The sequence below is a fragment of the Oncorhynchus nerka genome, linkage group LG25, assembly GCF_034236695.1.
Source record: "Oncorhynchus nerka isolate Pitt River linkage group LG25, Oner_Uvic_2.0, whole genome shotgun sequence".
NCBI classification, from domain to species: domain Eukaryota; kingdom Metazoa; phylum Chordata; class Actinopteri; order Salmoniformes; family Salmonidae; genus Oncorhynchus; species Oncorhynchus nerka.
In genome coordinates, this window is record NC_088420.1 from 24856350 (window position 1) to 24870244 (window position 13895).

At 44.8% G+C, this 13895-nt stretch overlaps 1 protein-coding gene across 1 annotated transcript in view; it reads left to right on the forward strand.

The window, feature by feature from the left end:
* LOC115109267 (protein kinase C-binding protein NELL2a-like) overlaps positions 1 to 13895 on the forward strand; it is a 107939-nt gene that overhangs the window by 37190 nt on the left and 56854 nt on the right. Inside the window, exons 10-12 of the mRNA XM_029633995.2 lie at positions 6321 to 6412; positions 9519 to 9624; positions 10026 to 10154. Coding sequence (XP_029489855.1) covers positions 6321 to 6412; positions 9519 to 9624; positions 10026 to 10154 — 327 coding nt within the window. The remainder of the gene's footprint in view (positions 1 to 6320; positions 6413 to 9518; positions 9625 to 10025; positions 10155 to 13895) is intronic.

Genomic DNA, 13895 nt, shown 5'->3' on the forward strand with positions numbered 1-13895 from the left:
CCCCTATAGGTTCAGGTTTGCGGCCGGGAGTCCGCCCTTTGGGGGGGGGGGGGGGGGGGTACTGTCACGCCCTGACCTTAGAGAGCCGTTTTATTTCTCTATTTGGTTAGGTCAGGGTGTGATTAGGGTGGGCATTCTATGTTGTCTTTCTTTGTTTTTGGCCGAGTATGGTTCCCAATCAGAGGCAGCTGTCTATCGTTGTCTCTGATTGGGAATCATACTTTGGCAGACCTTTTTCCCACTTTCTGTTGTGGGATCTTGTTTTTGCGCTGTTAGCCCAGCAGAATTTGACATTTGTTTATATTTTGTTGTTTTTTGGTGTCATTTTTAATAAAATAAAAATGTATGCCTACCACGTTGCACCTTGGTCCATGGTCCACCTTGGTCCAACACTGCTTCTGAAGTTTGTAATTTCCACTTGATTTTCCCTGACAAAATGTATCAACCCCTATAAAAATGTTCATTCATTATAATCCACGTAATAATTCACATTTCCTTCTACTGCGGAATTATTTTCCTGCTGTAGCAAACTGGCTCAAATTAGGATCCTATATCTGTACATGCTGTATGTCACATATTCAAAGGTTCTCTCAACTTTGTTTGCTCTCAATAAGACATGGCTCTTGTTTATGTCTCTTTGTGGCTACCTATACCTTATATATACAGTACCAGTCAAAAGTGTGTTAGTACCCACAAAATACCAGTCTCAACATCAGTGAAGAGGCGACTCCACTCCTTACATTTACATTTACATTTAAGTCATTTAGCAGACGCTCTTATCCAGAGCGACTTACAAATTGGTGCATTCACCTTATGACCTCCAGTGGAACAGTAGTGCATCTAAATCTTTTCAGGGGGAGGGGGGGTGAGAGGGATTACTTTATCCTATCCTAGGTATTCCTTAAAGAGGTGGGGTTTCAGGTGTCTCCGGAAGGTGGTGATTGACTCCGCTGTCCTGGCGTCGTGAGGGAGTTTGTTCCACCATTGGGGGGCCAGAGCAGCGAACAGTTTTGACTGGGCTGAGCGGGAACTGTACTTCCTCAGTGGTAGGGAGGCGAGCAGGCCAGAGGTGGATGAACGCAGTGCCCTTGTTTGGGTGTAGGGCCTGATCAGAGCCTGGAGGTACTGAGGTGCCGTTCCCCTCACAGCTCCGTAGGCAAGCACCATGGTCTTGTAGCGGATGCGAGCTTCAACTGGAAGCCAGTGGAGGGAGCGGAGGAGCGGGGTGACGTGAGAGAACTTGGGAAGGTTGAACACCAGACGGGCTGCGGCGTTCTGGATGAGTTGTAGGGGTTTAATGGCACAGGCAGGGAGCCCAGCCAACAGCGAGTTGCAGTAATCCAGACGGGAGATGACAAGTGCCTGGATTAGGACCTGCGCCGCTTCCTGTGTGAGGCAGGGTCGTACTCTGCGGATGTTGTAGAGCATGAACCTACAGGAACGGGCCACCGCCTTGATGTTAGTTGAGAACGACAGGGTGTTGTCCAGGATCACGCCAAGGTTCTTAGCGCTCTGGGAGGAGGACACAATGGAGTTGTCAACCGTGATGGCGAGATCATGGAACGGGCAGTCCTTCCCGGGAGGAAGAGCAGCTCCGTCTTGCCGAGGTTCAGCTTGAGGTGGTGATCCGTCATCCACACGGATATGTCTGCCAGACATGCAGAGATGCGATTCGCCACCTGGTCATCAGAAGGGGGAAAGGAGAAGATTAATTGTGTGTCGTCTGCATAGCAATGATAGGAGAGACCATGTGAGGTTATGACAGAGCCAAGTGACTTGGTGTATAGCGAGAATAGGAGAGGGCCTAGAACAGAGCCCTGGGGACACCAGTGGTGAGAGCACGTGGTGTGGAGACGGATTCTCGCCACGCCACCTGGTAGGAGCGACCTGTCAGGTAGGACGCAATCAAGCGTGGGCCGCGCCGGAGATGCCCAACTCGGAGAGGGTGGAGAGGAGGATCTGATGGTTCACAGTATCGAAGGCAGCCGATAGGTCTAGAAGGATGAGAGCAGAGGAGAGAGAGTTAGCTTTAGCAGTGCGGAGCGCTCCGTGATACAGAGAAGAGCAGTCTCAGTTGAATGACTAGTCTTGAAACCTGACTGATTTGGATCAAGAAGGTCATTCTGAGAGAGATAGCGGGAGAGCTGGCCAAGGACGGCACGTTCAAGAGTTTTGGAGAGAAAAGAAAGAAGGGATACTGGTCTGTAGTTGTTGACATCGGAGGGATCGAGTGTAGGTTTTTTCAGAAGGGGTGCAACTCTCGCTCTCTTGAAGACGGAAGGGACGTAGCCAGCGGTCAGGGATGAGTTGATGAGCGAGGTGAGGTAAGGGAGGAGGTCTCCGGAAATGGTCTGGAGAAGAGAGGAGGGGATAGGGTCAAGCGGGCAGGTTGTAGGGCGGCCGGCCGTCACAAGACGCGAGATTTCATCTGGAGAGAGAGGGGAGAAAGAGGTCAGAGCACAGGGTAGGGCAGTGTGAGCAGAACCAGCGGTGTCGTTTGACTTAGCAAACGAGGATCGGATGTCGTCGACCTTCTTTTCAAAATGGTTGACGAAGTCATCTGCAGAGAGGGAGGAGGGGGGAGGGGGAGGAGGATTCAGGAGGGAGGAGAAGGTTGCAAAGAGCTTCCTAGGGTTAGAGGCAGATGCTTGGAATTTAGAGTGGTAGAAAGTGGCTTTAGCAGCAGAGAGAGAAGAGGAAAATGTAGAGAGGAGGGAGTGAAAGGATGTCAGGTCCGCAGGGAGGCGAGTTTTCCTCCATTTCCGCTCGGCTGCCCGGAGCCCTGTTCTGTGAGCTCGCAATGAGTCGTCGAGCCACGGAGCGGGAGGGGAGGACCGAGCCGGCCTGGAGGATAGGGGACATAGAGAGTCAAAGGATGCAGAAAGGGAGGAGAGGAGGGTTGAGGAGGCAGAATCAGGAGATAGGTTGGAGAAGGTTTGAGCAGAGGGAAGAGATGATAGGATGGAAGAGGAGAGAGTAGCGGGGGAGAGAGAGCGAAGGTTGGGACGGCGCGATACCATCCGAGTAGGGGCAGTGTGGGAAGTGTTGGATGAGAGCGAGAGGGAAAAGGATACAAGGTAGTGGTCGGAGACTTGGAGGGGAGTTGCAACGAGGTTAGTGGAAGAACAGCATCTAGTAAAGATGAGGTCGAGCGTATTTCCTGCCTTGTGAGTAGGGGGAAGGTGAGAGGGTGAGGTCAAAAGAGGAGAGGAGTGGAAAGAAGGAGGCAGAGAGGAATGAGTCAAAGGTAGGCGTGGGGAGGTTAAAGTCGCCCAGAACTGTGAGAGGTGAGCCGTCCTCAGGAAAGGAGCTTATCAAGGCATCAAGCTCATTGATGAACTCTCCGAGGGAACCTGGAGGGCGATAAATGATAAGGATGTTAAGCTTGAAAGGGCTGGTAACTGTGACAGCATGGAATTCAAAGGAGGCGATAGACAGATGGGTAAGGGGAGAAAGAGAGAATGACCACTTGGGAGAGATGAGGATCCCGGTGCCACCACCCCGCTGACCAGAAGCTCTCGGGGTGTGCGAGAACACGTGGGCAGACGAAGAGAGAGCAGTAGGAGTAGCAGTGTTGTCTGTGGTGATCCATGTTTCCGTCAGTGCCAAGAAGTCGAGGGACTGGAGGGAGACATAGGCGGAGATGAACTCTGCCTTGTTGGCCGCAGATCGGCAGTTCCAGAGGCTACCGGAGACCTGGAACTCCACGTGGGTCGTGCGCGCTGGGACCACCAGATTAGGGTGGCCGCGCCACGCGGTGTGGAGCGTTTGTATGGTCTGTGCAGAGAGGAGAGAACAGGGATAGACAGACACATAGTTGACAGGCTACACAAGAGGCTACGCTAATGCAAAGGAGATTGGAATGACAAGTGGACTACACGTCACGAGTGTTCAGAGAGTTAAGCTTACGTAGCAAGAATCTTATTGACTAAAATGATTAAAATGATACAGTACTGCTGAAGTAGGCTAGCTGGCAGAGGCTGCGTTGTTGACTAAGTAGGCTAGTTGGCATTGGCTGCGTTGTTGACACTACACTAATCAAGTCGTTCCGTTGAGTGTAATAGTTTCTACTGTGCTGCTATTCGGGGCTAGCTGGCTAGCTAGCAGTGTTGATTACGTTACGTTGCGTTAAAAGAACGACAATAGCTGGCTAACTAACCTAGGAAATCGCTCTAGACTACACAATTATCTTTGATACAAAGACGGCTATGTAGCTAGCTATGTAGCTAGCTACGATCAAACAAATCAAGCCGTTGTACTGTAATGAAATGAAATGAAAAATGTGATACTACCTGTGGAGCGAAGCGAAATGCGACCGGATTGTTGAGTGCAGAAGTTCTGTTCGGTAGACGTTGGCTAGCTGTTGGCTAGCTAGCAGAGTCTCCTATGTTAAGGACGACATAAAACTACACACTCTAAACTACACAATTATCTTGGGTACGAAGACAGCAAAGACAACTATGTAGCTAGCTAACACTACACTAATCAAGTCGTTCAGTTGAGTGTAATAGTTGTGCTGCTAATCGGTAGACGGTGGACTAGCTAACGGTGGACGTTAGCTAGCTGGCTAGCTGCAGGGCAGTGTAGACTGCGTTAGGACGACGAAATACGATAATTACGCAATTATCTATGATACAAAGACGGCTGTGTAGCTAGCTAAGAAGAAATTGATAAGATTAGACAAATCTAACCGTTGTACTATAATGAAATGTAATACTACCTGCGGACCGCTCGCTCCAACCCGGAAGTACTACTACCTTCTAGGCAAGAGTTGCAAAGAAAAAGCCATATCTCAGACTGGCCAATCAAAAGAAAAGATTGAGATGGACAAAAAAACACAGACACTGGACAGAAGAACTCTGACTAGAAGGCCAGCATCCCGGAGTCGCCTCTTCACTGTTCACTTCACTCTACACGGACGTTGAGACTGGTGTTTTGCGGGTACTATTTAAGGAAGCTGCCAGTTGAGAACTTGTGAGGCATCTGTTTCTTTCATTTCTCAGAACAAGAATAGACTGACGAGTTTCCGATGAAAGTTCTTTGTTTCTGGCCATTTTGAGCCTGTAAATCAAACCCACAAATGCTGATGCTCCAGATACTCAACTAGTCTAAAGAAGGCCAGTTTTATTGCTTCTTTAATCAGGACAACAGTTTTCAGCTGTGGTAACATAATTTAATAAAGGGTTTTCTAATGATCAATTAGCCTTTTTAAAATGATAAAATTGGATTAGCTAACACAACGTGCCATTGGAACACAGGAGTGATGGTTGCTGATAATGGGCCTCTGTACGCCTATGTAGATATTCCATAAAAGAAATTTCCAGCTACAATAGTCATTCACAACATTAACAATGTTTACACTGTATTTCTGATCAATTTGATGTTATTTTAATGGACATAAAAAGAGCTTTTCTTTAAAAAACAAGGACATTTCTAAGTGACCACAAACCTTCGAATGGTAGTGTATATGAGGCCTGGGTGGGTTAAACAGTACATACATACTCTCACATGTAAATTGAATTCACTTCAAACTCACACTCTACAAAACCTCCATTAGCTTAGCTAGCTAATCAGGCTGTGTTGATGTAAACACTCTCACTCCATACCCACTTCATACCCAACTGCACTACGTTGGGGGAGTGGGTCATAAGGCCTGTAAACACCCTAATCTGACATCAACATACTGGTATTAATCCTCCTGCTAGTGTGTCTCTACCGTGTCTCTGTGTACAGCGCTTATCTCACTTAGGTAGACAAACATAGGGTTTATTGAGCTCGCTTTGGTGTTAGACACAAAGTCACAGCTCCCGCTCCAAATTAAAACCTTATCTGTTGACATATTGTACAGTATCCTCCACGGAGCGGGAGGCAAGGAGCTAGGTTCTCGTTCTGATGACTTGTCAAACACAATGTTTAATTGCGTTGTCAAAAGTTCATCATTGATTTGACTTGTAATCCCCATTCTAACATACTGGATGTGATGTATCCGTTTATTCAGTTTTACTACTGTAGTTCTTGCAGATGTAGAAATTCACAGTTTGATTGAAGTGTGAAGTGGCTTAGTGCTAGTCCTATATAGTGCTTTCCTCCAATAATTCTGATAACCAGGTAGCCTATCCACTCAAACCTTCACATCAACCTGACACATTTAATATGATGTTCTGCCCAAGTAACATTGAAGTCCAATGCTCCAATTCTATTTTTTGATAATAAAGATTGCCATGCCTGATCCCAGTGTTACTCCACACCACCACAGGTTGTCACAGACTGCCATACTGAAAAGTGTGTGTGTGTGTGTGTGTGTGTGTGTCTATTTTCAGCTGTATGCCATTTCGGAGAAGAAGAGTTGGTGGAGGGAGATCAGAAAGCGGTGCATTATAACTCTGGCAGATGCCAGCTGTCTGAGTGCAGGGTAAGTAACACGACAGCCCTAATAAAAACATACAACTGTTTTTCTGTAGTACTGCTTGCTTAAAACTCCTTCAACTCTTCTGAAAAAATACAATAATTCAAGCAAACAAGCGCTAAAAGTGTATTTCAGTGTTTTCATTTTCATCTTGATGTGTATGACAGCCTCATTAAATAGTGATTCCTGACTGGAGCTGCGCTCCTCAGGCCAGGGGCTAAATCAGGCCTGAATGAGAGACTGTGGTGGCCGTCAACATCAGCTAAATGTATTGATCCGTTGGTTGTCAACTCCCCATTTTTATCTATTGCTCTCTAAGGGGAAAGTAAATGGGCAGAACTGAGTAATTGAGTTTCCGTAAGGGTACCACACTGTCACAGCATGTCAATCACTCCAGGGTTTTGATCCATCCTCATCAAATACATCTCCTGTGGATTCATGCATGGCCCTATAGATTTTATAAAAAAAATACATATATTCTGCATTGTTGGGAAGTGCACGTAAGTAAACATTTCACTGTTAGTCTACACCTGTTGTTTACGAAGCATGTGACAATTAAGATTTGATTTGAGACTGATGGATGTACACTCTTAGAAAAAAGGTGCTAAGTACTGTACAACCATGCAGGGTTCTTCGGGTTGTCCCCATAGGGGAACCCTTTTTGGTTCTGTGTAGAACCCTTTGCATAGGGTTCTATCTAGATCCCTCTATATAGGGTTTTTCAAAGAACCACCTGTATATAGTTCTACCTAGAACCCTCTATGAAGGGTTTTTACCAAGAACCAGTTTATCATCTAAAGGTTCTTCCTAATACCGTCTATGAAGGGTTCTACCGAGAACCCTTTTATCTTTGGTGGGTTCTTCCTAGAACCCTCTATGAACGGTTCCACCAACATTATTAGCCTTTAACATGTATAATTTAAGATGATACATTACATATCTCATGAGGCCTTTTTTAAGGCCTAGTTATTGTCACGTCCTGACCTTAGTTCCTTTTTTATGTCTCTATTTTAGTTTGGTCAGGGCGTGAGTTGGGGTGAGCATTCTATGTTTTGTTCTGTGTGTTAGATTTCTATGTGTTTGGCCTGGTATGGTTCCCAATCAGAGCCAGCTGTCAATCTTTGCTCTGATTGAGAACCATACTTAGGCAGCCTGTTTTCCCACTATGGGTTGTGGGTAGTTGTTTTCTGTGTCTGTGTTTCACCATACAGAACTGTTTCGATTTTCATTGTTTCACTTTGGTTATTTTGTATTCAGTGTTCAGTTATATTTCATTAAAATGGACACTTACCACGCTGCGTTTTGGTCCGATCTTTCATACTCCTCATCAGATGAAGAAGATCGTTACAGTTATACCCTAACACGGCAGTGTTCGGAATCTCCTGGTTGACAGGCCACATCAGGCCTGCAAGTCACATTATGCTGGCTTGCAAATGTGACGTGTAATTCTATTGAAATCGAGCCAGAGTTAGGATATCCAAGAAGTGCAATTGTTAATCACCCTTGACCTGCATTCAGGGTGACTGCCAGGGTAGGAAAGATTAACTACTGAGACGACCTACAATCATCTAAACTGGAACAGCCATCTCAGTAACGGGTGTAATAAATCCAACAGATTGGATTAGTTAAGAAAACCGTATGTTATTAATCATTGTGTAGCATAAAATGTATCAACCAATCAATGTACTTGCACAAACAGATACTACAGTAAAACAACCAGTTCTGAAAATCTTCCTGCAATAGAGCATGCTGGGAAATATTATATATGGTTCAATGTAGAACTCTTCTTGCCTTTCAAAGAACCAATTTTTTCTGATCAAAACAATTCTTGGTAAAACACTATCCCTCCACGAAGAACCCTTTTAGAACCTAAGAGTGTATGGTGAGGTCACTCACCTGGCCCACTGACGGCCCCTGCATTCTGACAGCACAGATACAGACATGGATAAAGATACAGCTACAGACAGACAGATTCCGAGAGGGACATAGATAAAGACACAGTTACAGACACAGATGTAGACATACAATAGATAAAGATACAGACTCAGACGGACATAGACACAAGCTACAGACAGAAGCTGCAGATGAAAGGACTGGGTGATGGCAATAGTCATCCTGGTCCTCCAGTCTCAGACAGGTGGCCATCTGACTACTGGTGACAGCTGCCTGGCATGTCTTGTGTCTCTGATCTCATGTCTGACTGCTGCTGGTTGAAGGAGGTTTCTGGGGAGAGAGTGACTAAGAGAGACAACTATTAGATGTATCTCTATTTTGGCATCAGTCAGGTAGACAGAGTGGAGAAGAGCGGAGCTGTTGAAGAGATGGTGGGAGAGGGAGCCCCCTTATAACGTTACTGTCTAATCATACAATTGGGGACAAATACACTGGTTTCATATCCTATCCAATGAGCTCTGTTCAATTGGAGATCATGCTCATACTCATCATGAATCTTAAAAGACAGGTTGGTTGTTTAGCATCAAAATCGACTTGTGCACAACTATGGAGTAAAACAGAAAGGTTTAGCTTATAAGATATATTTCCTCTCCAAATGTTGATTAAAAACATAAATACTTTTGCACAATGAGCACTTGTTGTTGCTCAAATGCATAGTTACAGTTGTTGGTTAGCTAGCTAGGGAATTTTTGCCTTATTAGCATAGACATGACATGAGTCAAAACATGACATCAATAAGAAGCTACAACGAGCTGAAACGATACACCTACAATTCTCCACATGGCAGCTTCTTGTCATTGTTTCTAGCTATCTGACCATTCAGAATCATAACGTCACACGGCCTTCTACCTCATCGATGTGAGTGCATCATTTTTGTGACGTTGTCAGCCAATCCATCTATAGGTAAGAGAATCGACGTGCAGAGTTTACTACATCGCTAAACACTAACCTGAAATATGTAGACCTTACTGCTATTGACCCATTATGTCACTTTAGTTGGGAAGATGTGCACAGTGAGGAAGGAGGCACACAATGGATGGCTAATTGCCTCTAATTAAATTCAAGCCTTATTAAATCTGTGGGAAACTAGCAGCTGAGCTAATCTAACCCTCCATTGGGTTGTGTCTCATATTGTTTCTCATTGGTTCCCTGTTACTAGGAGAGGACCATGCATCGGGTCGTCATGACTAGCCCCTGTCCTGAACTTAACTGTCCAGAGTCCGAGCAGGTCACCCTCACCAACAGGTGCTGCAAAGTCTGCAGAGGTATTGGAAAATACATTCACCTACCTATATTCTACAGATGTAAACCTTAAAATAATCTGCAAATCATGACTGGAATCATTGCAAGAAACCCACCTGGACTGTTAGACCCAGTCTAAGAGGAGTGACCTGTGTGTAACCTCCATAGAGATGGATAGAGGATTAATATTTGTATCTGTATTGTTATAGCATCTTTTACAGCATGGGCAGCGCCATTGAGGCTATCTACATTTTAAAGTAGTCCATTTTCTTCTTCTTCATTGGCTGATTGCTCCCAAGTCATAGGAATCCCCACCCAGTGGATTGCCATTGATAGCTTCCACCATTTTAAAGCAATGTCCATGCTAAAACGGCTTACATCCATGAGTCCTCTATCTATATCTATAGTAACCTCTGTGCCCTAGGTCACGACTTCTGTGCGGAGGGCCACGGCTGTGTGGAGCACTCTGACTGTATCAACCTGGAGGCTGGAGTCTGCTGCAGCTGCAAGGACGGCTTCCGCCCGCTCCGAGATGACAACGCATACTGTGAAGGTACATAAAGGATTCTAATAAAATAATAATAGAATTGATAACAAACACCTTCCATTGATCTACTGTTTTCCTACAGGTTAATTTATTTTGTAGATCCAGTTTGCTTTTCCTTTTGTGCACTTTGGTTGAACTGTGAGGTACTTGTAACAGCATAATTCTTATTTTGCAACATAACTACATCTTTCAACACTTTGAGAGAGGACATACTGTTAAACAGACTGTCTGCTGGGATTTGTGTGGAGGTATTAGACATACGTACAGTGTCCGATCCAAGGACTTACTTTCACTGACATTCTCACACCACTCTTGTCCCTGTGTCTGCTTGTGGTCAGTCTCTACTGTCCATTGGTATGAAAATACAGAATGCTCCCTAGCTTTGTTTATTGTATCACTGTCAAGAATGCATCAGTGATATTTTATGAGCAGAGATGCTCATAAGTAGTGCAGTCATGTAAGTAGTGTTACTCTATATATACAAAAGTATATGGACACCCCTTCAAATGAGTGTATTCGGCTATTTCAGCCACAACTGTTGCTAACAGGTGTATAAAATCGAGCACACAGCCATGCAATCTCCATAGAGAAACATTGACAATAGAATAGCCTGTACTGAAGACCTCAGTGACTTTCAACGTGGCATCGTCATAGGATGCCACCTTTCCAACAAGTCAGTTCGTCAAATATCTGCCCTGTTAGAGCTGCCCCGATCAGCTGTAAGTGCTGTTAATGTGAAGTGGAAACTTCTAGGAACAACAACTTCTCAGCCGCAAAGTGGTAGGCCACACAAGCTCACAGAATGGGACCACCGAGTGCTGTAGCGCGTATAAATTGTCTGTCCTCTGTTGCAACACTGACTACCGAGTTCCAAACTGCCTCTGGAAGCAACGTCAGCTCAAGAACTGTTAGTTGGAAGCTCCATGAAATGGGTTTCCATGGCTGAGCAGCCGCACACAAGCCTAAGATCATAATGCCAAGCGTCGGCTGGAGTGGTGTAAAGCTCACCACCATTGGATTCTAGAGCAGTGGAAACGTGTTCTCTGGAGTGATGAATCACGCTTCAACATCTGGCAGTACAATGGACAAATCTGGGTTTGGCAGATGCCTGGAGAACGCTACCTGCCCCAATGCATAGTGCAAACTGTAAGGTTTGGTGGATGAGGAATAATGGTCTGGTTATTCATGGTCCGGGCTAGGCACCTTAGTTCTAGTGAAGGGAAATTCTAGACAATACTGTACTTCCAACATTTGGCAACAGTTTTGGGAATTCCCTTTCCTGTTTCAGCATGACAATGCCCCTGTGCACAAGGTGAGGTGATTTGGCCCTCCACTTTTGAAGATTGGAAAACGTGTTAATACATCAAGGGCATTATAATTTCACATGCGTTGCCTGCTAAAATACATGCTTGTAAATGCTATATAACATACACTGTGAATATAGATGTCTTCGCCCCTCCTCCTCCCTCTGTGGAACTTCCCACATACAGTACATGTATGCTTCTTACTATACGGAATCTTCCTGGGATGATCAAAGACGAGATGACTGCTTCATCTGCAGTGATGTCATGCTATAACATCTACAGTGTTTACCCCAACTCATATTAATACATGTGGGATTCCGGGAGCTAAATCGAAACATGACGTTGATGACTAGTGCAAATAAGCCATTAAATCTTGGTTCCATATCGCTTTCTTCCTCACTGCTTCACTCCGTGCCTGTGTGCATACATGCCCTACTTTTAGCAAGCTGAAACATTCCCTCCAACTTCTCTCTTCTGTCACCTTCACCAAGATCAGTGGGATGTCTTTGGCTACAAGTTCGTTGGCGCTGACAGAGATAACCAAGGAGGGAAAGGCATGTGTGTGAGAAAGAGAACAGTTATTCCTGACCTCATGTCAGTCTGTTTTAATATGCTGAATATGACCAGTTGGTCATATTCTCTGCATCTCTGGGAATCTGCATAATTGAAGATGACATCAGCCCCCGGTCTCAAATTAATGGAGTGTATGGTCTCTGGGCTTCAGGTTAAGCTCTTGCCACACGGCACCACCTCCACGCACTGAAATAGACTGTGACCTCCCTCCGCTGTGTACATGCAGCACTACAGGCAGCTTAACCCACTATATGTTGGAGGGAAGAGTTTTGCTAAAGGCTTTGCAAAATCTGTGAGGAAGACCAATGTCCAATGTTTTTGCACACCTATTGTGTAATGAATGTGAAGGTTCAAATTAGGTATATTTCAATTTAGAGCCATAATAGTGTTTTTATTTTGCTTTATATTGATGTTGTAGTATGTTTGGAAATTGACCATATTCATGACTGTATTCAGTTGTTCACTGAATGACTCAGAACAGCCATTCCATCAAAGGGGCAATCAGCTGTTAAAACGACAACAAAGCGTTTCCCCGCCACTGATTCGGTAAAAAGTTGAGGGATGCGGCTGGAAGAATGTAATCACTCTTACATTCATAGACTTAGCTATTGCTCATAGCTTAGCTCGAGAGTGACCCAGGTCTCTGTATGAAATTGGATAGGGGTGTGATCTGAAAACTGCATTTGCATCTGAAATTGCATAGGAACCAAATTTTGTAACTCTCACAAAATACATGTATTTTTGGGGGTGCTTCTGGATGTCACTTACATTTTGAGTAATGTGCCCTGCTAAAATAAGTGGGCCCGTCAACTTACACTGTAGTTGTTTTGAGTGAGTGTATGAGAGAGTGTTGTTCAGATAATAGTCTGGACAAAGGTAGTTATACCATTTTGCTGTTGAGGGTTGGTATATGTCAGTAGACAGATGCACACAGACATTGAAATTGGCAGGTTCCAAATGTTTGTCAGCTTCATTATCAGATCGCAGAAGAGATGAGATGGACTCTGATAGACAGTCTTGCTGCACACAATGTACATACAGTACACAATACATAAAGTACATACAAAATACCCCAATACAGTTCCCTGCACCCATCAGGCAGGAGTCAGATAGGACTAGGTATATCTCTGTCTGGAAGATAAGACAGACACTAACGTTAGCTCTTTAAAACAGTCCTAGGTCACTGATGTGCTGAAAATAGCATATGAGATCACTCCTGTGTAAATGTTTCATAGAAGCAATGGTAGCAGAGACAAAGGGGGAGATACACTCCTCTCTCTGCTCTGTGAGAAAAGCACCAGAACCCATCTCTAAGGGTGCGCCCCAAATGGCACCGTGTTCCCTATATATTGCACTACTTTTTGACCAGAGCCCTATGGTACCTGTTCAAAAGTAGTGCACTACATATGGAATAGGGTACCATTTGGGATGCAATCTCAGTCCCTCAGAAGGCGAAGGCAGCCATTAAGAAGGCTCCTGAACAGCTTTTACCCCCAAGCCATAAGCCTGCTGAACAGTTAATCAAATTGCCACCCAGACTATTGACATTGACCCCTTTTATTATTATTATTATTTTTATTTTGTTTGCACTGGCTGTATGAACACTGTAGACTCTACACACACACTCACACATACTACATTGAACCTCCAACACACACATACATACACACTACATATGCTCACAAACACATACACACACACACATGCATATTGACGCCACACACACCCACACTCACTCGCACATAGACACACTTTCACACTCCTTCACACTCTTCACATATGTTGCTGCTACTCTGTTTATCTATCCTGTTTGCCTAGCCACTTTTACCCTTACTTACATGTACATATTACCTCAACTACCTCGTACCCC